Source organism: Somniosus microcephalus, chromosome 20, assembly GCF_052327205.1.
Source record: "Somniosus microcephalus isolate GS21.2 chromosome 20, FLI_Smic_1.0, whole genome shotgun sequence".
NCBI classification, from domain to species: domain Eukaryota; kingdom Metazoa; phylum Chordata; class Chondrichthyes; order Squaliformes; family Somniosidae; genus Somniosus; species Somniosus microcephalus.
In genome coordinates, this window is record NC_141006.1 from 3,597,773 (window position 1) to 3,623,697 (window position 25,925).

General features: G+C 48.7%; 2 protein-coding genes and 1 long non-coding RNA gene across 3 annotated transcripts in view; all 3 read right to left on the reverse strand.

Annotated features, from left to right (window-relative positions):
- LOC147103029 (putative G protein-coupled receptor 139) overlaps positions 1-20,243 on the reverse strand; it is a 58,343-nt gene extending 38,100 nt beyond the window's left edge. Inside the window, exon 1 of the mRNA XM_085963160.1 lies at positions 20,224-20,243. Within this exon, the coding sequence (XP_085819286.1) occupies positions 20,224-20,243 (20 nt within the window). The remainder of the gene's footprint in view (positions 1-20,223) is intronic.
- The window catches only part of trit1 (tRNA isopentenyltransferase 1), a 753,539-nt gene that overhangs the window by 279,246 nt on the left and 448,368 nt on the right, over positions 1-25,925 (reverse strand). The gene's annotated exons all lie outside the window — the stretch shown is intronic.
- Positions 22,320-25,925, reverse strand: part of LOC147103030 (uncharacterized) — a 316,660-nt gene continuing 313,054 nt past the window's right edge. The window contains exon 3 of the long non-coding RNA XR_015072985.1: positions 22,320-22,599. This is a non-coding gene — a long non-coding RNA (uncharacterized LOC147103030). The remainder of the gene's footprint in view (positions 22,600-25,925) is intronic.

Consider the following 25,925-nt stretch of genomic DNA (forward strand, 5'->3'; position numbering starts at 1 on the left):
GGGAACAATGTCTCTAGGGGTGGGAGTGTAACACTGTCTCAATGGAGGTGTGGGGAACGATGTCTCTAGGGGTGGGGGTGTAACACTGTCTCAATGGAGGTGTGGGGGACAATGTCTCAGTGAGGGTGGGGGTGTAACACAGTCTCAATGGTGGTGTGGGGAACAATGTCTCAGTAGAGGTGGGGGTGTAATACTGACTCACTTTAACCATGACTCTGTCTTCGATGCGAGTGTCCTGAACTCCATCCCACAGTATGATACCCGCCACCATCTCAGCAAACCCCAGCCCGGCATGAGGTTGAAAATGTCATCCGACAACTGAAGAACTACATGTCCTCAGGAGCAGATGGAATCCCCACTGAGGCACTAAAGCTTGGCAGAGAAGCACTACTGGCGCGAATTCATGAACTCATTTCTCTTATTTGGAAGGAGGAGAGCATGCCAGGGGATCTCAGAGATGCCGTAATTGTGACCATCTTCAAGAAAGGTGACAAATCTGATTGTGGTAGTTACAGAGGAGTTTCCCTGCTGTCTGCCACAGGGAGAGTCATCGCAAGAATCCTCCTCAATTGCCTTCTCCCAGTGGCCGAAGAGCTCCTCCCAGAGTCGCAATGCGTTTTCCGCCCACTAAGGGGCACAATGGACATGATCTTCACCACACGACAATTACAAGAGAAATGCAGGGAACAGCACCAACCGCTGTACATGGCCTTCTTTGACCTCACAAAGGCCTTGGACACTGTCAATTCTGAGGGATTATGGAGTGTCCTCCTCAAATTCGGCTGCCCTCAAAAGTTTGTCACCATCCTCTGCCTGCTTCACGACGACATGCAAGCCCTGATCCTGACCAATGGTTCCACCACAGACCCAATTCACGTACGAACCGGGGTCAAGCAAGGCTGTGTCATCGCACCAACGCTCTTCTCAATCTTCCTTGCTGCAATGCTCCATCTCACCCTCAGTAAGCTCCCCACTGGAGTGGAGATAATTTACAGAACAAACGGGAAACTCTTCAATCTCCGTCGCCTCCAGTCCAGGTCCAAGGTCGTCCCATCCTCTGTCGTCGAATTACAGTATGCAGATGATGCTTGCGTCTGCGCTCACTCGGAGTTTTTAACTCCAAACCATCGTCAACACCTTCACCGAAGCATACAGGAGCATGGGCCTTGCACTAAACATCCGTAAGACAAAGGTCCTCTACCAACCTGCCCCTGCCACACAGTACTGCCCCCCGATTATCAAAATCCACGACAAGGCCTTGGACAACATGGACCACTTTCCATACCTCGGGAGACTACTGTCAACAAGGGCAGACGTCGACGACGAAGTCCAACACTGCCTTCAGTGTGTCAGTGCAGCCTTCGGTCGCCTGAGGAAGAGAATGTTTGAAGACCAGGACCTCAAACCCGGCTCTACGCTCATGGTCTACAGAGCAGTAGTGATACCCGCCCTGCTGTATGCCTCAGAGACATGGTCCATGTACAGCAGGCACCTCAAAGCACTGGAGAGGTACCACCAACGCTGCCTCCGCAAGATCCTGCCAATCCATTGTCAGGATAGGCACAACAACATCAGTGTTCTTGCTCAGGCTAACATTCCCAGCATTGAAGCTCTGACCACGCTCAATCAGCTCCGATGGACGGGCCACATTGTCCGCATGCCCGATACGAGACTCCCAAAACAAGCGCTCTACTCGGAGCTCCGGCACGGCAAGAGAGCCCCAGGTGGGCAGAGGAAATGCTTCAAGGACACCCTCAAAGCCTCCTTAAAAATGTGTAACATCCCCACCGACACCTGGGAATCACTGGCCCAAGACCACACAAAGTGGAGTAGAAGCATTCGGGAAGGCGCCGAACACCTCGAGTCTCTTCGCCGGGAGCTAGCGGAAGCCAAGCACAGGCAGCGCAAGGAGCGCACGTCAACCCAAGCACCCCACCCACCTGCCCCTTCAACCATCGTCTGCCCCACCTGTGACAGAGACTGTAGGTCCCGCATTGGACTCATCAGTCACCTGAGAACTCATTTTTAACGTGGAAGCAAGTCATCGTCGGCTCCGAGGGACCGCCAAAGAAGAAGAAGGAGATGTGAGGGGCAATGTCTCAGTGAGGGTGGGGGTGTAACACTGTCTCAATGGAGGTGTGGGGAACAATGTCTCAGTGAGGGTGGGGGTGTAACACTGTCTCAATGGAGGTGTGGGGGGCAATGTCTCAGTGAGGGTGGGGGTGTAACACTGTCTCAATGGAGGTGTGGGGAACAATGTCTCAGTGAGGGTGGGGGTGTAACACTGTCTCAATGGAGGTGTGGGGAACAATGTCTCAGTATGGGTGGGGGTGTAACACTGTCTCACTGGAGGTGTGGGAGACAATGTCTCACTGTGGGTGGGGGTGTAACACTGTCTCAATGGAGGTGTGGGGAACAATGTCTCAGTGTGGGTGGGGGTGTAACACTGTCTCAATGGAGGTGTGGGGAACAATGTCTCACTGTGGGTGGGAGTGTAACACTGTCTCAATGGAGGTGTGGGGAACAATGTCTCAGTGTGGGTGGGGGTGTAACACTGTCTCAATGGAGGTGTGGGGAACAATGTCTCAGTGAGGGTGGGGGTGTAACACTGTCTCAATGGAGGTGTGGGGAACAATGTCTCAGTGTGGGTGGGGGTGTAACACTGTCTCAATGGAGGTGTGGGGAACAATGTCTCAGTGAGGGTGGGGGTGTAACACTGTCTCAATGGAGGTGTGGGGAACAATGTCTCAGTGTGGGTGGGGGTGTAACGCTGTCTCAATGGAGGTGTGGGGAACAATGTCTCAGTATGGGTGGGGGTGTAACACTGTCTCAATGGAGGTGTGGGGAACAATGTCTCAGTATGGGTGGGGGTGTAACACTGTCTCAATGGAGGTGTGGGGAACAATGTCTCACTGTGGGTGGGGGTGTAACACTGTCTCAATGGAGGTGTGGGGAACAATGTCTCAGTGTGGGTGGGGGTGTAACACTGTCTCAATGGAGGTGTGGGGAACAATGTCTCACTGTGGGTGGGGGTGTAACACTGTCTCAATGGAGGTGTGGGGGACAATGTCTCACTGTGGGTGGGGGTGTAACACTGTCTCAATGGAGGTGTGGGGAACAATGTCTCACTGTGGGTGGGGGTGTAACACTGTCTCAATGGAGGTGTGGGGAACAATGTCTCAGTGAGGGTGGGGGTGTAACACTGTCTCAATGGAGGTGTGGGGAACAATGTCTCACTGTGGGTGGGGGTGTAACACTGTCTCAATGGAGGTGTGGGGAACAATGTCTCACTGTGGGTGGGGGTGTAACACTGTCTCAATGGAGGTGTGGGGAACAATGTCTCAGTGTGGGTGGGGGTGTAACACTGTCTCAATGGAGGTGTGGGGAACAATGTCTCAGTGTGGGTGGGGGCGTAACACTGTCTCACTGGAGGTGTGGGGGACAATGACTCAGTAGGGGTGGGGGTGTAACGCTGTCTCAATGGAGGCATGAGGAACAATGTCTCACTGTGAGTGGGGGTGTAACACTGTCTCAATGGAGGTGTGGGGAACAATGTCTCTAGGGGTGGGGGTGTAACACTGTCTCAATGGACTTGTGGGGACAATGTCTCAGTGTGGGTGGGGGCGTAACACTGTCTCACTGGAGGTGTGGGGGACAATGACTCAGTAGGGGTGGGGGTGTAACGCTGTCTCAATGGAGGCATGAGGAACAATGTCTCACTGTGGGTGGGGGTGTAACACTGTCTCAATGGAGGTGTGGGGAACAATGTCTCAGTGTGGGTGGGGGTGTAACACTGTCTCACTGGAGGTGTGGGGGACAATGTCTCAGTGTGGGTGGGGGTGTAACACTGTCTCAATGGAGGTGTGGGGAACAATGTCTCAGTGAGGGTGGGGGTGTAACACTGTCTCAATGGAGGTGTGGGGGACAATGTCTCAGTGAGGGTGGGGGTGTAACACTGTCTCAATGGAGGTGTGGGGGACAATGTCTCAGTGGGGTGGGGGTGTAACACTGTCTCAATGGAGGTGTGGGGAACAATGTCTCTAGGGGTGGGGGTGTAACACTGTCTCAATGGAAGTGTGGGGGACAATGTCTCAGTGAGGGTGGGGGTGTAACACTGTCTCAATGGAGGTGTGGGGGACAATGTCTCAGTGAGGGTGGGGGTGTAACACTGTCTCAATGGAGGTGTGGGGAACAATGTCTCAGTGAGGGTGGGGGTGTAACACTGTCTCAATGGAGGTGTGGGGGACAATGTCTCAGTAGGAGTGTGGGTGTAACACTGCCTCAATGGAGGTGCAGAGGAAAAATATCTCAGTGAGGGTGGGGGTGTAACACTGACTCACCTTAAGCATGACTCTGTCTTTGATGCGAGTGTCCTGAACTCCATCCCACAGCATGATACCCGCCACCATCTCAGCACAATCCCAGCCCGCGGGGCATGAGGTTGAAAATGCCATCCTGCAACTGAAGAACTACAAGGCCTCAGGAGCAGATGGAATCCCCGCTGAGGCACTAAAGCTTGGTGGAGAAGCACTACTGGCGTGAATTCATGAACTCATTTCGCTTATCTGGAAGGAGGAGAGCATGCCAGGGTATCTCAGAGATGCCATAATTGTGACCATCTTCAAGAAAGGTGACAACTCTGATTGCGATAGTTACAGAGGAGTTTCCCTGCTGTCTGCCACAGGGAGAGTCATCACAAGAATCCTCCTCAATCGCCTTCTCCCAGTGGCCGAAGAGCACCTCCCAGAGTCACAATGCATTTTCCGCCCACTAAGGGGCACAATGGACATGATCTTCACCGCACGTCAATTACAAGAAAAATGCAGGGAACAGCACCAACCGCTGTACATGGCCTTAGAGTCATAGAGTCATAGAGTTTTACAGCGCAGAAAGAGGCCCTTCGGCCCATCGTGTCTGCGCCGTCCATCAATCCCTGTCCAGTCTAATCCCATTTTCCAGCATTTGGTCCATAGCCTTGTATGCAATGGCATTTCAAGTGCCCATCCAAATGCTTCTTGAATGTTGTGAGGGTTCCTGCCTCTACCACCCTTTCAGGCAGTGAGTTCCAGCTTCCAACCACCCTCTGGGTGAAAAAGTTCCTCCTCAAATCCCCTCTAAATCTCCTGCCCCTTACCCTGAATCTATGCCCCCTTGTTATTGACCCCCCTACTAAGGGGAAAAGTTCCTCTTTATCTACCCTATCTATGCCCCTCATCATTTTGTACACCTCAATCAGGTCCCCCCTCAGCCTTCTTTGCTCCAAGGAAAACAACCCCAGCCTGTTTAGTCTTTCTTCATAGCTGAGGCGCTCCATCCCAGGTAACATCCTGGTGAATCTTCTCTGCACCCTCTCCAAAGCAATCACATCCTTCCTATAGTGAGGCGACCAGAACTGCACACAGTACTCCAGCTGTGGCCTCACCAGCGTTTTGTACAGCTCCATCATAACCTCCCTGCTCTTATATTCTATGCCTCTGCTAATGAAGGCAAGTATCCCATATGCCTTTTTAACCACCTTATCTACCTGTTCCGCTGCCTTCAGGGATCTATGTACATGTACACCAAGGTCCCTCTGACCCTCTGTACTTCCTAGGGTCCTACCACTCATTGTGTATTCCCTTGCCTTATTTGTCCGTCCAAAATGCATCACCTCGCACTTTTCCGGGTTAAATTCCATTTGCCACTTTTCCGCCCATCTGACCAACCCGTTAATATCGTCCTGTAGCCTGAGGCTTTCCTCCTCGCAATTTACCACCCCACCAATTTTCGTGTCATCCGCGAACTTACTGATCATACCTTTTACATTCTCATCCAAATCATTAATGTAGATCACAAACAGCAAGGGACCCAGCACCGATCCCTGAGGTACCCCACTGGACACAGGCTTCCAGTCACAAAAGCAACCTTCGACCATCACCCTCTGCCTCCTGCCACTCAGCCAGTTTAGGATCCAACGCGCCAAGGCCCCCTGGATCCCATGGGCTCTTACCTTCTTGACCAGTCTCCTATGCGGGACTTTGTCAAAAGCTTTACTGAAGTCCATGTAAACCACATCCACAGCATTTCCCTCATCCACACACCTAGTCACCCCCTCGAAAAATTCAATCAGATTGGTTAGACATGATTTACCCTTGACAAAGCCATGCTGACTATCCCTGATTAATCCTTGCTTCTCCAAGTGGAGACTAATTTTGTCCCTCAGAATTTTTTCCAATAATTTCCCTACCACAGATGTTAGGCTCACTGGCCTGTAATTCCCTGGTTTATCCCTGCTACCCTTCTTGAATAATGGTACTACGTTAGCTGTTCTCCAGTCCTCTGGTACATCCCCTGTGGCCAGAGAGGTTCTGAAAATTTGTGTCAGAGCCCCTGCAATCTCCTCCTTTGCCTCACACAACAGCCTGGGATACATCTCGTCCGGGCCTGGGGATTTATCCACTTTTTGGCCTGCTAAAACCACTAGTACCTCCTCCCTCTCGATGTTAATATGTTCAAGTATGTCACAGTCCCCTTGCCCGACTTCTATGTCTACATCGTCTTTCTCCATAGTGAACACAGAGGCAAAAAATTCATTTAAAAGCCCACCTACTTCATCTGGCTCTACACACAGCTTGCCACTTTGGTCCCTAATGTGCCCTACCCTTTCCCTGGTTATCCTCTTGCCCTTAATATACTTATAAAACATCTTAGGATTTTCCTTTATTTTGCTCGCCAGTGTTATTTCATGGCCCCTCCTCGCCCTCCTAATTTCCTTTTTAAGTATGTCCCTGCACCTTTTATACTCCTCTAGGGCTTCCTCCGTCTTTTGTCTTTTGTAACTGCCAAAAGCCCCCCTTTTTTTCCTAATGCATTTTTGTATATCCCTTGTCATCCAAGGTTCCCTTTGCTTGTTGGTCCCACCCTTGACCTTTACAGGAGCATGTTGGTGTTGTACTCTCTCTATTTCCCTTCTGAAAGCCTCCCACTGTTTTGATGTGGATTTTCCTATAAGTAGCTGCTCCCAGTCCACTTTGGCCAGATCCTGCCTTATCTTATTAAAATCAGCCTTCCCCCAATTTAGAACCCTTATTTCCGGGCCGTCTTTGTCTTTTTCCATGACCACCTTAAATCTCACCGAATTATTGTCACTATCACCAAAATGCTCTCCTACAGACACTTCCACCACCTGCCCGGATACATTCCCTAGAATTAGGTCCAGTACCGCCCCCTCTCTTGTAGGACTTTCTACATGTTGGCTCAAAAAGCTATCCTGGATGCACTTTAAGAATTCTGCACCCTCTAAGCCTTTCACACTCTGACTATCCCAATTTATATTGGGGAAGTTGAAATCCCCCACTATTATTACCCTATTATTTTCACACTTTTCTGAGATTTGCCTACATATCTGTTCCTCTATCTCCCCCTGACTGTTTGGGGGCCTATAGTACACTCCCAGCAAAGTGCTTGCCCCCTTTTTGTTTTTAAGTTCTACCCATATGGCCTCATTAGAGGAACCCGCTAATATATCATCCCTCCTTACAGCAGTAATTGACTCCTTAATTAATATTGCAACACCCCCTCCCCTTTTACACCCCCCTCTGTCTCGCCTGAAGATGCTATACCCCGGAATATTCAGCTGCCAGTCCTGACCCTCCCTCAGCCATGTCTCCGTGATAGCAACAATATCGTACTCCCATGTGTTCAACAACAACTTCAGTTCATCCACCTTATTTGCAAGACTCCTTGCATTAAAATAAATGCCTTCCAGCCCTGCCATATTCCCTTTTGCCTTCACATATTTGCTCTGCCTTCCCTGCTGACTTGTTTTTTCCTCCGTATTTGGCTGTACATCACCCCCTACTATAGCTCCACTCTGTATCCCATCCCCCTGCCGAGTTAGTTTAAACCCCCCCCAGCAGTGCTAGCAAACCTCCCCGCAAGGATATTGGTTCCCCTCTGGTTCAGGTGTAAACCGTCCGACTTGTACAAGTCCCACCTTTCCCAGAAGCAGACCCAGTGATCCAGGAAACTAAAGCCCTCCCTCCTGCACCATCCCTTTAGCCACGCATTCATCTGTTCTATCCTCCTATTCCTATACTCACTAGCACGTGGCACCGGGAGTAATCCAGAGATTACAACCTTTGAGGTGCTGCTCCTTAATCTTGCCTCTAGCTCCCTAAATTCTTGCTGCAGGACCTCATCCCTCTTTTTACCTATGTCGTTGGTACCAATGTGGACCACGACCTCTGGCTGTTCACCCTCCCCCTCCAGAATGCCCTGCAGCCGCTCAGTGACATCCTTGACCCTGGCACCAGGGAGGCAACAAACCATCCTGGATTCACGTCTACGGCCACAGAAACGCCTATCTGTTCCCCTTACTATAGAATCCCCTACCACTATTGCTGTCCCACTCTTTTTCCTCCCTTCCTGGGCAGCAGGAGCACCCCCAGTGCCAGGAAGCTGGCTGCTGCTGCCTTCCCCTGGTGAGTCATCCCCCTCAACAGTATCCAAATCGGTATACCTGTTTGAGAGGGGAATGGTCACAGGGGTTTTCTGCACTACCTGCCTACTTCTATTGCTCCGCCTGATGGTCACCCCTTTCCTTTCTTCCTGTACAACCCTTCCCTGCGGTGTGACCAACTCACTAAACGTGCTATCCATGAACTTCTCAGCATCGTGAATGCTCCACAACCCATCCACACGCAGCTCCAGCGCCTCAATGCGGTCTGCTAGTAGCTGCAGATGGATGCATTTCCTGCACACGTGGTCACAAAGGCCTTCGACACTGTCAACCGTGAGGGATTATGGAATGTCCTCCTCAAATTCGGCTGCCCTCAAAGGTTTGTCACCATCCTCCGCCTGCTTCATGACGACATGCAAGCCGTGATCCTGACCAGCGGTTCCACCACAGACCCAATTCACGTACGAACCAGGGTGAAACAAGGCTGTGTCATCGCACCAACGCTCTTCTCGATCTTCCTTGCTGCAATGCTCCATCTCACCCTCAGTAAGCTCCCCACTGGAGTGGAGATAATTTACAGACCAATCGGGAAAATTTTCAACCTCCATCGCCTCCAGCCCAGATCCAAGGTCATCCCATCCTCTGTCGTTGAATTACAGTATGCAGACGACGCTTGCGTCTGCGCTCACTCTGAGTTTTTAACTCTAAACCATCGTCAACACCTTCACCGAAGCGTACAAGAGCATGGGCCTTACACTAAACATCCGTAAGCCAAAGGTCCTCTACCAACCTGCCCCTGCCACACAGTACTGCCCCACAATTATTAAAATCCTAGACAAGGCCTTGGACAACGTGGACCACTTTCCATACCTCGGGAGCCTACTGTCAACAAGGGCAGGTGTCGACGACGAAGTCCAACACTGCCTTCAGTGTGTCAGTGCAGCCTTCGGTCACCTGAGGAAGAGAGTGTTTGAAGACCAGGACCTCAAACCCGGCACTAAGCTCATGGTCTACAGAGCAGCACTGATACCCGCCCCGCTGTATGCCTCAGAGACATGGTCCATGTACAGCAGGCACCTCAAAGCACTGGAGAGGTAGCACCAACGCTGCTTCCGCAAGACCCTGCAAATCGATTGGCAGGATAGGCGCACCAACGTCAGTGTTCTCGCTCAGGCCAACATTCCCAGCATCGAAGCTTTGACCACGCTCAATCAGCTCCGATGGACGGGTCACATTGTCCGCATGCCCAATACGAGACTCCCAAAACAAGCGTTCTACTTGGAGCTCTGGCACGGCAAGAGAGCCCCAGGTGGGCAGAGGAAACACTTCAAGGACACCCTCAAAGCCTCCTTGAAAAAGTGCAACATCTCCATCGACATCCCTGGCCAAGACCGCACGAAGTGGAGGAGAAGCATCCGGGAAGGTGCCGAACACCTCGAGTCTCTTCGCCGGGCACAAGCGGAAGCCAAGCGCAGGCAGCGCAAGGAGCGCATCTCAACCAAAGCACCACACCCACCCGCCCCTTCAACCACCGTCTGCCCCACCTGCGACAGAGACTGTAGGTCCCGCATTGGACTCATCAGTCACCTGCGAGCTCATTTTTAATGTGGAAGCAAGTCATCCTCGGTTCCGAGGGACTGCCTAAGAAGAAGAGAGAGAGTGTGGGGAACAATGTCTCACTGTGGGTGGGGGTGTAACACTGTCTCAATGGAGGTGTGGGGAACAATGTCTCAGTGAGGGTGGGGGTGTAACACTGTCTCAATGGAGGTGTGGGGAACAATGTCTCAGTGAGGGTGGGGGTGTAACACTGTCTCAATGGAGGTGTGGGGAACAATGTCTCAGTGAGGGTGGGGGTGTAACACTGTCTCAATGGAGGTGTGGGGAACAATGTCTCAGTGAGGGTGGGGGTGTAACACTGTCTCAATGGAGGTGTGGGGAACAATGTCTCAGTGAGGGTGGGGGTGTAACACTCTCTCAATGGAGGTGTGGGGAACAATGTCTCAGTGAGGGTGGGGGTTTAACACTGTCTCAATGGAGGTGTGGGGAACAATGTCTCAGTGTGGGTGGGGGTGTAACACTGTCTCAATGGAGGTGTGGGGGAACAATGTCTCTGTGTGAGTGGGGGTGCAACACTGTCTCAATGGAGGTGTGGGGAACAATGTCTCAGTGTGGGTGGGGGTGTAACACTGTCTCAATGGAGGTGTGGGGGAACAATGTCTCTGTGTGAGTGGGGGTGCAACACTGTCTCAATGGAGGTGTGGGGAACAATGTCTCAGTAGGAGCGGGGGTGTCACTTTGCCTCGGCAGGCATTAGAAAATATCACGTTGGAGGCAATATTTGAAAACCTTACCAGATGTAGAGGTTGGGGCAGTATTTCCATGTCCAAAATTATGATAACCTCTGTCAGCCTCAGCTCAATATTTTGTACTCTCACCTGTAGGATTCTGAAAATTAACAGATCCCCCAAAATGAAAGAAAACCCTATTAAAAATGACTTTGGACACTTGCTAAAAACTTCAGGAGGATAAACGGCATGTTGGGCCTAACAAGGTTAAAAATCAAGATTTGGTATTTTAAGAAAAGGATGTTTGGGCTTCTAAAGGAAAAGGGCTGAAGCAGGAAATAGGATCAACCTCTGCAGTTAGACAGTTTGAGTATTGGAGTTAATCAGTTAATCAAACTGTCTGGGGAAACTGTAAACGTCACTCAGCCCGTATCAGACAATTTACATTATAACAATAGACCCACGGAAGAGCAGTCTCCACCCAAATTACAGGACCCATCCAAAAACATACATAAAACAAATATCTTCGCCAACCTACAAAGAATCTCAGACCCCACAGGAAACTCAATCACTGAGGACATTTCACTACAATTAAATAAGAGCTCAACAGCTCAGGAAACCATCCCGAAACCACTTCTCACATTCTTAAACAACTTCAACAGCTCAGGGAGCCATCCTGAAACCACTTAAGCAAATTACACAACTCAATGTTAACGAGCCCGCCAAAATCTAACAATGTACCAAGACTGATTTGGCGTGCAGATTAGCAGGCCTCGATTAGTATAATTGGAGGCCTGTTCAAGAAGTGAAAAACACTTCCAAGTACAAGTTGAAGAAAGGAGTTCAAGAGGAGCCATCATCGAGTAACATCAAGATCAAGGAGCAAGCATCTCGAAGCAGTTCTCTCTCTAGAAGAAGAAGAAGAAGTAACACACCATCAGACAGCTTGCAGCACCAAGGGCCCCACGAAACAACCAACAGAATATTACCCTCAACCAACCGGGTAACATTGGGCCACCGCAACCAACAGAAAACCAACTCGGAAGAAACCGAAGATCCGCAAGTTTTTTTCCACTCTACAAAGTATTCTGACTTACCCCTGGGTAAGATTTTATTCAAAAAGACTCTAAGCCCTATTTCTAACCAAAGAAAATCGGGTACTCACCTGATAGATCCAATACACATCTTACCGCATCTGCGGACTCGCAAAGACTGACCAGATACACAGGTGAAGTCCTCTACCGCGTCTGGGGTATGGCAGGCCCCAACTGACACATCTAGCAAACCCCGAAATCACGAACCAGCTCAACTGTCAAGGAGTCGTTTGGTGAGCATTATCCCTGGTCCTTTAGAGCCTAATTTAGCTAGTAAGGTGGGATTGGGAGGGCTGAGATACTTGTCCACTGTAATTTTCCCTCGTGTATGTCGAAGTGTTTCCCAATTTTATTAGAGTGTTATTATTGTGCTGTATTTTCTTTCTCAAATAAAAATCAAAGTTCTTGCACCAAAATCAGTTGTCTGCTGCACTTTTATCACAACCCCCAAATAAATCCAAGGTCTAGAACCAAGGGAGTGGGAGCAATTCGAACCGCTCATAAGTCAGAGGTGAAGCTGACCCCATATACCACCCCCTACATAATGGCGACCACGGCAGGACCTTGGCAAAAGGGACGTGATACAGTGGACACTGTTTTTGAGGAGAGAACGAAGATGGAAGAGAGGATTTCCTCTTACGTGTTCAAGAAAGTAAATATAACAAAGAAATGGGTGCTCAATCTGTTGCGTGCTGAGCCTCCAATGGACGCTGCAGCCAAATGGACTGAGAGCAAGGATCATAAAAAGTCTGTGGAGAAAGCCATCTGGTTGGTCTGCTCCCAGTGACAGATCCAGCTTTTAGATAAACGCATCGAGGCACTGACAGAAGAGCTGCGGGAATCAGCTCAACTGTCTCAAGCAAGGGCTCTAGCAGGGGAAAGATTGTTAGCCCAAAACCAGGAAAAGATGCAGATAGTGGAAAAGCATAGGAACAGACAGGAATATTTTCAGTGTCAGGTCACCGAAGCAAAAGGTAATGAACTAATGTTACGGGAAGAGAACGCCCGTCTTGCCAGGCAAGTAAAAGAACAGGAGGAGAGGTTGAGAGATGTACAGGCAGCTTACAAGATAGCAAGCACTAGGGGGTTTGGGGCGGGAGATCACGGCCCCTGTCAAAAGCAGATCGATAGATTGAACCTTGCTCTGTCCAGGGAGAAAGGCATGGTGTGCCTAATAAGCCCGGGTGTGGCCCGGGTGGACCTGGAAGTAGAAGGGGAAACTGTTCAGATGCCACCTGTGGCGCCGAGGAACAACCTGGTTGGGCAGCAGGAGGGATGAATGATTTGTGAGGCTGGCAGGGAGTGCACACCACCACCACCTGTGGCACCGGGTTTTAACTCGGTTTGGCAGCAGGGAGGGGTGGGCAAACCAATGCAGGAAAGGTCGGCGCCGGGGCCGATGTGCCCGGTCCGGCAGCAAAAGTTTGGCCCACCCGGCGGTGGTGGGGACCCCTTGAAAGCCAATTCATGATTCCCCATGGCACCCACCAGCTTAGGGCTATGGTAAGCCACCTGAGTAAGCTCACTCAAAAAGGGGACCCCTCGGTCCACTTCATGGAAGTGAACAGGCAGTGGGCATCAACGAGTGCGATGACTCCGAGATGGCAAAAATGCTCCTCTTCTCCCTAGATGGCAAATTGTACCAGTCCCTCTCTGTGGAGAGCAAGAAAGGGCAGGGCAGGTACGCTGCTATCTGGGAGGATGTCCTGGAGGCCATGGGTATGAACGATGGTAGTCCTTTCTCCCGGGTGGAGAAGACAACACAGCTCGCAGGGGAGACCCCACAGGCTTTCGCAGACAAGTTGTGACCTGTGTACAAGAGTGCCTGTAGTGGGGTTCTCGACCGGGCTCACCTGAGCCAGGATGAGCTGGCCCACTGGCTCCAAAGCCTGGTGGCAAACAGCTTGCCATGGATCAGAGCCAAGGCTGAGCTGTGGTTTGACCCGAAAGGCCCCCAGGTCACCAAGGAGACAGTGGTCAGGCAACTGACCCTGGCTTACCGCAACGTTAGAGGGACAGAAGAACACCCACCAAAAGGAAAAGTGCATGAAATGAAACCCAGTCAGAATAAGAAAGAGTGGCACCAGGAAGGGGGTAACCCTTCCGACACGAAGCGTAACTGCTTCGGGTGCAGGAAGAATGGGCATTGGAGAAGGGACTGTAGGAATCCGTGGAAGGATAAGATAGGAAAGAACTCCCCAGCTCCTGCCCCAAGAACCGAAACACCGACCTCTCCCCCCATGTTAGACTCAGTCATAGCTGCGATCCGAGCTTTATTAAATGGCCCAGGGAAGGTAGCCACCACCACTGGTGTTTTACCCCCATCTTCCCCACACAACCCAGACCTATGACTGGAACCAGCGCAGCCTGTCTACCTGTGTCCCCTTGAAAGACGTGCCCAGGAAGAGACCTCCTGTAATATGGGGGAATACCTGCGGTGCCAGGTTAGGGAGGCCAGGTTAAATGAGCAGGCCTTATGGGAGGAGAACGCAAGATTAACAACGAGAGCTGACAGTTTGGAGGGTCAGCTAAGGGACATTAAAATAGCTCATAAGGTAGCTGGAAGTAGGGGTTATGAAGACTCTGATCACGGTCCCTGCGAAGAAAGGATTAAAAAATTGACCCAAGCCTTGTCTGAGGCCAGAGGCATGGACTGTTCAGTGGCACCAGGGGAAACCCGGGAGGAGTGGGACGAGGAGGGTCAGGAAGCAGAGGATAAGGTTAAGGATAGAGATCCTCAGCCAGCAGCTGTGGCAGACTCACAGACCGCACCGGCGGGGGCAGTGGCTTGTGTCACTGGAGGGGCCCTCCCACCAATTATTTGGGACTCAGACACCCCCCCGGTAGCCGGAGCCTTAAGAAGGTCTCCTCGCATGCCACAGCCTAAACCACCATGGTCATCAGTGTACCAGTTTAAACGGTTCAGCCCCGGAGGGGTCGCAACCCGAAAAGTAATGCCCAAGGTCAGGGATCAATCTAAGGACAGGAATCCCCAGCCTGCAGCCTCCAACGATAAGGGACTTACAGGAGAGGTAGCGTTGGGCAAGGAAAGCAAGAGGGGTCCCCAGCCTGCAGCCTCAGGCTGCAGGGAACCGACAGGACAGGACAGGGACTCGGCAGCCACACAGAAGGGGGTCGTGTGCTACAGTATAGGAGGGCACATTCCCCCGATCATCTGGGGTTCAGGGAAACTCCCAGTTGTTTTAAGAAGGACTCTCCGGGTCTGATGGTACAGGCCACCTTACGCCCAGGTGTACAAGCTGCCCAGAAGCCACCCAAGACAGAGGCCGAATGGGAATTGGCAGAGGCTGGTGAGTATTTAAACTCACTTTCACGGGCTTTCTTTGCAGAGGCTGGTGTCGGGAGCAGTGAGACCGGAGACCCAGTGAGTATTTAAACTCACTTTCGCGGGCTTTCTTTAAAAAGGCTGGTGTCGGGAGCAGTGAGACCGGAGACCCAGTGAGTATTTAAACTCACTTTCGCGGGCTTTCTTTGCAGAGGCTGGTGTCGGGAGCAGTGAGACCGGAGACCCAGTGAGTATTTAAACTCACTTTCGCGGGCTTTCTTACCAATCTCGCAGACCGGTGGCGGCGTTCCAGAGCCACGTCATGATTCAAAACGTGATGCAGGTAGGAGGGAGCAGCTGATTGGGCGAGTACGGCCAGGGGAGTATTTATGCTGCTCTATAGTTTGACAGTTAAGGTTCATAGTTTATAAAGTTTTAGAATGTCTTAATTTTTTTGTGGTTATAGTTTCTAGTTCTAGTAACCAAGGGCCCTTGAGTATATCATTTAATTGTAGTGTAATTGGTGGTATTGATTTAATTTAAGTTAATTTAAATTAATTGAAGGGTAAGTCATGGCAGGACAGCTCGGTGCCGTGGTATGCTCCTCCTGCACTATGTGGGAAATCAGGGATACTTCCTGTGTCTCTGACGACCATGTGTGAGGGAAGTGTATCCAGCTGCAGCTACTTGCAGACGCATTACAGCGCTGGAGCTGCGAATGCATACATACTGGAGCATTCGCGATGCTGAGGACATCGTGGAAAGCACATTTAGGGAGTTGGCCACACCGCAGGTAAAGGCTGCACAGGCAGGAAGGGAATGGGTGACTGCCAGGCAGAGTAGTAGGTGCAGGCAGGTAGTGCTGGGGTCCCCTGTGGCCATCCACCTCTCAAACAGATATACCGCTTTGGATATTGTTGGGGGGGATGGCTTAACGGGGGAAGACAGCAGCAGCCAACTTCCTGGCACCGTGGGTGGTTCTGCTGCACAGGACAGGAGGAAAAAGAGTGGGAGAGCTATAGTTATAGGGGATTCTATTGTAAGGGGAATAGATAGGCATTTCTGCGGCCGCAAACGAGACTCCAGGATGGTGTGTTGTCTCCCTGGTGCAAGGTTCAAGGATGTCTCAGAGCAGCTGCAGAGCATTCTGGAGGGGGAGGGTGAGCAGCCAGTTGTCGTGGTGCATATAGGTACCAACGATATAGGTAAAAACCAGGATGAGGTCCTAAAAGCTGAATAAAGGGAGTTAGGAGGTAAATTAAAAAATAGGACCTCAAAGGTAGTAATCTCAGGATTGCTACCAGTGCCACATGCTAGTCAGAGTAGAAATAGAAGGATATTTCAGGTGAATATGTGGCTAGAGGAATGGTGCAAGTGGGAGGGATTCAAATTCCTGGGACATTGGAACCAGTTCTGGGGGAGGTGGGACCAGTACAAACTGGATGGTTTGCACCTGGGCAGGACCGGGACTGAGGTCCTAGGGGGAGTGTTTGCTAGTGCTGTTGGGGAGGGTTTAAACTAAAATGGCAGGGGGTTGGGAACCTGTACAGAGAGACAGAGGAATGGGAAACAAGGATAGAAGCAAAAGATAGGAAGGAGAAAAGCAAAAGTGGCAGGCAGAGAAGTCAAGTGTTTAAATCAAACATGGCCACAGTAAATAATAGTTCGAAAAAGACTAAGAGTGTTAAAAAAAACAAGCCTGAAGGCTTTGTTTCTTAATGCGAGGAGCATTCGTAATAAGGTGGATGAATTAGCTGCGCAAATAGATGTAAATGGATATGATATGATTGGGATTACGGAAACATGGCTCCAGGGTAACCAAGGCTGGGAACTCAACATCCAGGGGTATTCAATATTCAGGAAAGACAGGCAAAAAGGAAAAGGAGGTGGGGTAGCATTGCTGGTTAAAGAGGAAATTAACACAATAGTAAGGAAGGATATTAGCTCTGATGATGTGGAATCTGTATGGGTAGAGCTGAGAAATACCATGGGGCAGAAAACATTAGTGGGAGTTGTATGCAGACCCCCAAACAGTAATGCCGAGGTTGGGGATGGCACTAAACGGGAAATTAGAGACGCGTGCAATAAGGGCACAGCAGTTACGGTCCTGCATAAGAGATTAGCGTTTAAAATTAAAGCACATGGGATTGGGGGCAAGGTACTGACTTGGATAGAGAACTGGCTGGCAGACAGGAAGCAAAGAGTTGGAATAAACGGCTCTTTTTCCGAGTGGCAGGTAGTGACTAGTGGGGTACCGCAGGGATTGGTGCTAGGACCCCAGCTATTCACAATATATATTAATGATCTAGACGAGGGAACTAGATGTAATATCTCCAAGTTTGCAGACGACACAAAGCTGGGTGGGCGTGTGTGCTGTGAGGAGGATGCCGAGAATCTCCAGTATGATTTGGACAGGTTGGGTGATTGGGCAGATGTATGGCAGATGCAGTATAATGTGGATAAATGCGAGGTTATCCACTTTGGTGGCAAAAACAGGAAGGCAGATTATTATCTGAACGGCAATAGATTGGGAGAAGGGGAAGTGTAACGAGATCTGGGTGTCCTTGTGAACCAGTCGCTGAAGGTAAGCATGTAGGTGCAGCAGGCGGTTAAGAAGGTAAATGGTATGTTGGCCTTCGTAGTGAAGGGACTCGAGTACAGGAACAAGGATGTCTTGCTGTAGTTGTACATGGCCTTGGTGAGACCACACCTTGAGTAGTGTGTGCAGTTTTGGTCACCTTATCTGAGGAAGGATGTTCTTGCCATGGAGGGAGTGCAGCGAAGATTCACCAGACTGATACCTGGGATGGCAGGAATGACGTATGAGGAGAGATTGGGTCAATTGGGCTTATATTCGCTGAAGTTTAGAAGAATGAGAGGGGATCTCATTGAAACTTATAAAATTCTAACAGGACTAGACAGATGCAGGAAGGATGTTCCCGATGGCAGGGGAGTCCAGAACCAGGGATCACAGTCTAAAGATAAGGGGTAAGCCATTTAGGACAGAGATGAGGAGGAATTTCTTCAGCCAGAGAGTGGTGAACCTGTGGAATTCTCTACCACAGAAGGCAGTTGAGGTTAATTCATTAAATATATTCAAGAAGGAGTTAGATATATTTCTTAAGGCTAAAGGGATCAATGGATATGGGGAGAAAGCAGGGACAGGGTACTGAATTTGGATGATCAACCATGATCTCATTGAATGGCGGAGCGGCCTCGAGGGGCCGAATGGCCTACTCCTGCTCCTATCTTCTATGTTTCTATGAATTAGCCTGGCTGCCCGGAGATGGGCGACGGATGTACATACAGTTTTCTGAAGTATTTAGGTGTGTTTTACAGTTTTGGTAGCTTTAGGTGTATTTTATTTAATTATTTCACAATAAGTGAAGTTTAAATTTCGAGTTTCGATCACTTGTCAAGCCAGAGAACCTTCTCGGGACATGGCTATCTGTTTTGTGTGTCCCTACAGAGAGGAAGTTGGCACGGGAAAGTTTCTGCTCCTGCTCGCCCTGGTAGGGGTGAGCACCAGTGACCGAGGTGATGTGGAGGACTCCCACATTTATGGGTGCTCGGGAGAGAGAGCGCCGATCGTTACCGCTGGGGGTGGCGAACCGGGTGTGGAGGAGCTCGCTATTTACTTCCATGAGGGAAGGTGGCCAGGGTGGCTGGGGTCTAACTCTACACAGTACTCCAGCCAGACCGGGTTCACCTACAGGGAGGCCTCCACCCCATGCCCCAGTCATAATCATAATCAACTTTATTGTCATTGTTAGTGCACAAGTGCAGTACAACGAAATGTAGGCTTGCGGCTCCCGAGAGTGTACATTTAGATTAAGACATTTAAACATTCAGCATTCATTTGGCTTGTAATACATTAACATAAACATAACCATAATAAAGTGCTTTGGCAGATGTGCAGGCTTTAGAGTTTATTTGTGGAGTTCAGTAGGATTACAGCCCTGGGAGAGAAGCTGTTCCTAAATCTGGTCGTTCGGGTGCGAATGCATCTGTAGCGTCTCCCAGATGGCAGGAGGGCGAACAGACTGTGGCTGGGGTGGGTAGGGTCTTTGATGATGGTCCGTGACCTCCGTAAACAGCGTTTCTGGTGTATGTGCTCTATGGTCAGTAGCCGGGTGCCGGTAATGCGCTGGGCAGTTTTGACTACCCGCTGCAGGGCTTTCCGGTCATAGTAGCTACAGCTGCCATACCATACTGTGATACAGTTCGTCAGGATGCTCTCTATTGTGCAGCGGTAAAAGTTAGAGAGGATCAGGGGTGACAGTGTACAGGTCGTTGCTACAAGGGTCAGTGTCACTGAGGGGAAACGTGTGTGCCTTACATGCAAAGGACGGATTCCCCTGGATAGGTGGTGGTGGCTCAGGAAGCTGAGCAGGGACATAGGGGACCGTACTGCCGACTGGGAACGACACCCACCGGACGATCACAGGGACCCAAGGGGGAGTGAGTGTGTGTTGGGATAAGTGGTGGGAGTCGGAACAGGGAATCTATATCTGCATGTGGGGATCAGAGAGAGCCTGCCCCACAGGCATATCCATCATCTTCTCTAGACAATGGCAAGATGCCGGGAAGGGGATGGGGTGGGATTCTAGCCTGCATGCGTGCACGGTCCCACACTCCCCGATCCCAGTCAATGCCACCGAACTCATAGCACGCACCCGAAAGCCCCTGCCCATGACCCCAACATCACGGACAGTAATAGAGAGGTGTCCTACCACCACCAAGGGACCAGGGAATGGGTTAGTGCTAGTGCTGACCGAAAGGGTACTATACCAGGGGGTACACTATGCAATAGCTTCAGTGGTCCTAAACCTTACTGAAGGAGCAAGCATCTCGAAGCAGTTCTCTCTCGAAGAAGAAGAAGTAACACACCATCAGACACCTCGCGGCAGCAAGGGCCCCACGAAACAACCAACCGAATATTACCCTCAGCCAACCGGGTAATATTGGGCCACCACGACCAACAAAAAACCAATTCAGAACAAACCAAAGATCCGCAAGTTTTTCCACTCTACAAACTATTCTGACTTACCCCTGGGTAAGATTTTATACAAAAAGACTCTAAGCCCTATTTCTAACCAAAGAAAATTGGGTACTCACCTGATAGATCCAATATGCATCCTACCGTATCAGCGGACTCGTGAAGACTGACCAGATATGCAGGTGAAGTCCTCTACTGCATCCAGGGTATGGCAGGCCCCAACACATCTAGCGAACCCCAAAATCGCGTACCAGCTCAACGGTCAAGGGGTCGTTTGGTGAGCATTATCCCTGGTCCTTTAGAGCCTAACTTAGCTAGTAAGGTAGGATTGGGAGGGATGAGATATTTGTCTACTGTAATTTTTCCTCGTGTATGTCGAAGTGTTTCCCCATTTTATTACTGTACAGTGTTATTATTGTGTTGTATTTTCTTTCTCAAATAAAATTCAAAGTTCTTGCACCAAAACCAGTTGTCTGCTGCACTTTTATCACAACCTCCAAATAAGTCCAAGGTCTAGAACCAAGGGAGTGGGAGCGATTCGAACCGCTCATAAGTCAGCGGTGAAGCTGACCCCACACACCACCCCCTACACAGCGGCGATGCTTGCTTTCTCTGTTTTCTCCTTGCTCTCCTGAAGGAATTGAATTACAGTTCTAAAGGTGTTAATTGTCCTCCTGTGCCTTGTCCAAGTGTCTGGATAGCAAGTATTGGCAGGGAACTCAAGATTCAGGAGGCACCAAAGCACAGCTTGATCATGGTCTCCTCTAACACTACACACAAGTCCTTTCTCAGCAAAGCTCAATTCACAGCAATCAAGAGCCGGGAAACTGGCTATTTTATTTCTGGGCACCCTGAAGCCCAGTGGAGTTGCCCCACTGCCAAATCTCAGCACAGAGCAAGAATCAAACTTCAATTTGTCTTGGCTTGCCGTACCACACATGGAGAAAATTACTTTAGATTGAAACCACTTTGCGCACAGAACATTCTTCTTCAAATAAAAGCTAATTGCTCGTTCATGAAGCATCATGGCTACGGCAGGTTAGTCAGAGACAAGAGCCCACGAGAGGAAATAAATGGAAGATCTAGAAGCAGATACAATTTCCTTTAAAGTATCTGCCAAGCTTGTCACCAAAATTAAGGGTGGATCTTTCTGCAGCCCTGTGTCACTGGATATTTTGCCCCTCAATCTAGTTCCCAACATGAGAATTACAATTCTTGATTTCAAGCTGCTACTATTCACAAATTTTGGGATGCTGATGGAGGATTTATCCACAAAAAACTTTAAGAGGAGTTAATTTCCAAATCTCCAAGTCATGAAATTCAAATAGGAGAACTAAGCAATTAAGAATATAAATACAAATAGAGTCAAGTTGCCAGGGCCCATGGGCTGGAAATTGGGCATACATGTAGCAGAGATAAAAAGAAAAATTGATGGCTGGAAATCTGAGATAATGACAGAAAATGCTGGGAGTCTGAAGGAGAAAGACTGGTTAATGTTTGGGTGGGAACTTGTATCGATATATCCTTCAGATGCTGACAGGGAATGGTAGCATAGTAGTTAAGTTACTGGACTAGTAATCCAGGAATAATGATCTCACAGACATGAGTTTAAATCTCACCACAGTAGCTGTGGAATTTAAATTGAGTTAATTAAATAAATCTGGGTTAATAAATAAAAAGTAAGTATCAGTAATGGTGACCATGAAACTACTGGATTGTCATAAAAACCCATTTGGTTCACTAATGTCTTTTAGGGAAGGAAGGCTGCCATCCTTACCCGGTCTGGCCTATATGTGACTGCAGAGCCACTGCAATGTGGCTGACTCTTAACTGCCCTCTGAAATGGCCAAGCAAGCCACTCAGTTGTTAGAGATGGCCACATCCTGAGAATTTTAATAAAACAATATCGAGATGGTTGCTTCCATCTCAACGTATCACTCTGATAAGTATTTCTGTTCACACTGAATTACTTTTCTGGTATTCTCTTTCTTAGTCTTCTTGGTATCTTCATTCTTAAAGAGAGGCTTAAAGAATCTCACCTCTTGGGAAAAAAAGTAAGACATCAGTGCTGATCGAGGTAATCTCAGATTTCACTTTGTTTATGATAACAGCCTGACGATTTAAAAATATCTAGTTTATTCAGGACCAGAAAAAAATCAATATATTATGCAAATAAAAAGTAGAAAAGAAAACTTACACAAGTATAAGGGAAAATGTGATCAGATAATTTACTTCCCTCTCCAGCTCTCCAAAACTTCAAAGTAACTGCCTCCTGACAAAAAATACGTACTTGTTGCTGGACAAACTGGTTATAATCAGGGTGTTAAAAAAGCACATTTAATACTTTAGCAATGAAAATGCATTCAATTTACTTGGTGGGTTTTTCACAAGAAGTTTAGGCGTCCACTCCTCATCCGAGTCACTAGAAACATACACACGGGGTTGGTGTCCACTGTTAGGTCTTGATATGAACGCTGGCTTTGGTACATTCAATCCTGTGAAAATTAAAATATTCCACTCATCTACAGTTGATAATTGCCTATATTTAATTTGACTTAACTTACTAACATAAGGCATCTGTTGAATCGAACCATTTTAGAATAATATCAGGTAAGAGCAGCACAGAGGCTTTCCTTTCATCAACGGCATCTGGATTTAAATCCAGCACAGACTGATCAGACCAAAAGGAGCTTTTATGTTATGCTGGGGAGCTGGGAGCACAGCGCTCAGGCCCATGCCTGTTCTCACAGTTTTTTATGCCACTGATCCCTATTGGACCAATTGGAGACTCCAAAGGGAGGAGATTTACATTGTGACAGCTGACGGTCACTCTCAGTACCGAGGGAAAGGAAGGTCCTTTTTTTATTTAAAATGAGATAGATATTTAAAGTGGGGGAAAATGAGGTTGAAAGTGTAGTCTACCATTGTAAATAACATGGTGAAGCTTGCCAAGTGGTCTTTTGCTGTGTTCCTTGAAGTTACCAGATTGATCTCGAATATGACGTTCGGGTGACTGTGGATAATGTCACACTGAGGGGGCCATCAGCAGCAATAGATTTGTATTCCACCACAATCTGTAACCTCATGGTCCGGCATATCCCTCACTCTACAATTACCATCAAGCCAGGGGCCCAACCCTAGTTTAATAAGGAGTGTGGAAGAGCATGCCAGGATCAGCACCAGGCATAGCTAAAAATGCGGTGTCAACCTGGGGGAGCTGCACCACAGGACTGCATGCATGCTAAAAGCGTAAAGCAGCATGCTATAGACAGAGCTAAGCAATCCCACAATCAACGGTTCAGGTCAAACTCTGCAGTCCTGCCATATCCAATCGCGAATGGTGGTGGACCAATAAACAACTAACGGGAGGAGGAGGCTCCAAGAATATCCCCATCCTCAATGATGGTGGAGCCTAGCACGTTAGTGCAAAAGACAAGGCTGAAGCGTTTGCAACCATCTTTAGCCAGAAGTGCCAAGCGGATGATCCATATCGGCCTACGCCCAAGGTCCCCACCAGCACAGAAGCCAGTCATCAGCCAATTCGATTCACTCCGCGTGATATCAAGAAACAGCTGAGGGACCGGTCCTGACTTTACAAAGCTTCCTGAAACTGTTCAGCATCATTATTCTATTTTTGGAGCTCCTATTTTACATCATTTCAGTCCCGGCCATCGTGTTGATCTGGGCACTCGGATGACAAGGTATAATCACAGAAAAGAGGATGGTCAGTTTTTACTAAAAGAGGTGGGATCTTGTAATACATGTTAAGCCTGATGACAGGCTAAAATAAAGATAAAGTTGTTTTTAAAATTTTTATTAATCCAGTCTTTTTATCAAAATACCTTTCTGCAGATCAGCAAATCCAACAAGGATTTTGAATACATTGATGCTGAAGTGAGCCCCCAAGGTGCAGACCAAGTGATATACAAGGTTGACGTCACCGGCTTGTTGTAAGGAAGACAGACCAGTAATCAAAGTCAAAACGTTTTACTCAGGCCTGGGGAGAACCTCTCGCATTAATGCGCGAGTCCAACTCCCATGAGCCGTTCAAAGATACACATGTTTATACACACTTTAGCTGCCATACCTCCTCGGAGATCCAATCAAATTAAAGATTACACATCACATGTTACCTGGGAGCGGCAGTTTCAATTTTATACAATGTCACACAATTTGTACAAAATGTTCACGAAGTTGCATGTTCATTTCCTGTTCTGCAAATTAAGCATAAGTATGGTCAGTGCATTTTGTTCTGGAACATTGTGATTTGACAGTTGTGAACTTGTTTTTCTTTAAATGAGTTACTTCTGCTTGCCCTTGTTCTGTCCAATTTTATATCTTACTTCAGTCCCCCCTTTTTACCTTTTGGACAATTGTTCCAATACAGGTCAACATGTATTTCCACTTCCTGGTGTCTGCCTGAGCGTACATTCTCTGGCCTTCTACCAGTCTAGGTTATACATGTGCATTAGTAAACATAGGCTCAGAGTGGTTTCTTGCTGCATTTGTGTTTTTTTTAAGCCAAGAAAGGTTGTTTGTGTTGCTATTTATGTGCTCACTAGCTGTGGTTTGGCTTGATTTGTCAGAACCAGTGAACTACTATTATTCGATCCTTTTCTTCTGAGCAACCTGGTGCTCCTTCTTCCCTTTGCCTGCTACTTGATAGAGGCACCACCTGCTGGACATGCTGTGGAAATACAGGAGGAAGAGGCGATCCAAGGGTCGAGGCTGTCGGAGGCACAATTTCAACAGAATCTCGATCTGCTCTGTTCAATAGCTGCAGCTCATTATCTAACTCAGCTACTTGGTTTACTTTTGATGCCATTGGCAACCTTAGCTTCTTTGATTGGAGAATCAGTTTTATGCAAATTCACTTTTCCAGTTTTCTGAGATGTAGCAGAGTTTCCATCTTTATTTACTGCAACACCTCGATGGATCTCCTTTGATTTATCAGCAGACACATCATCAATACATTTGGAAGCTGGAGCTGTTGGACATCCATCTTCTACACACTGATGCTCTGTGGCTGGCAAAAGAATGAAAGATCTTCGTTTTGATAATTTGAATGACTTTAGAAGAAGCTCAGTGTCCACTTCACTGTCTTCAGTTGCCTCCTTCGATGTTGTCTGTTGTTTTATAGACACTTCCTCGCTGCTGTTCTCTTCACTGTTTACACTTCCTACTCTGGAATGTCTCCCAGACAAACATGTTGTACCATTTGGGTTCACCTCACCTTTTTCTGTACAACTGGAATGCACGCGCAGGTCGCTATGTTTTTCCCCAGGAACAGGCTGAGGTGCAGGTAGCATCAAGCTGGTCTGTGAGCCTGAGCCCTCCGACTGTGTGGCAGAAGCTACTGTGAAGGTTGAACGATCAGGGCACGGTGGACATTCAGCTGGCCCTCTAGCATCATCAGTTTCTGCTGTTTTATCACAGTCCCTGAACTGTTTCTTCGTGCAGCACTGTCTTCAAGCTCCTCTACCACACAGTTCCCAAGTGATCCACGGAAAGCCACAGAATCTTGATTTGAATAGTTAGCGTTAGGTAACGGCTCATTGCAGATTTGAACGATAATATCCTGCAATGGTAGACTCTCAGTTTCTACACATGCCGACATCAGTATTCGTTTTCATAATACCCTCCGTAAGTTGTTTAAAGCGAGTGCTTTCCTGCAGACTCCTCTTAGTAAGTGCGCTGTTACACAATGGGCACTGTATGGTACATTTCATCTTACCAAAAGGTGTGACGTTTAATACTTAATTCACGTTGTTGGTACATTAGGTTTGTACGCTACGTTGTTCGCCACTATAGCGTTAACTTA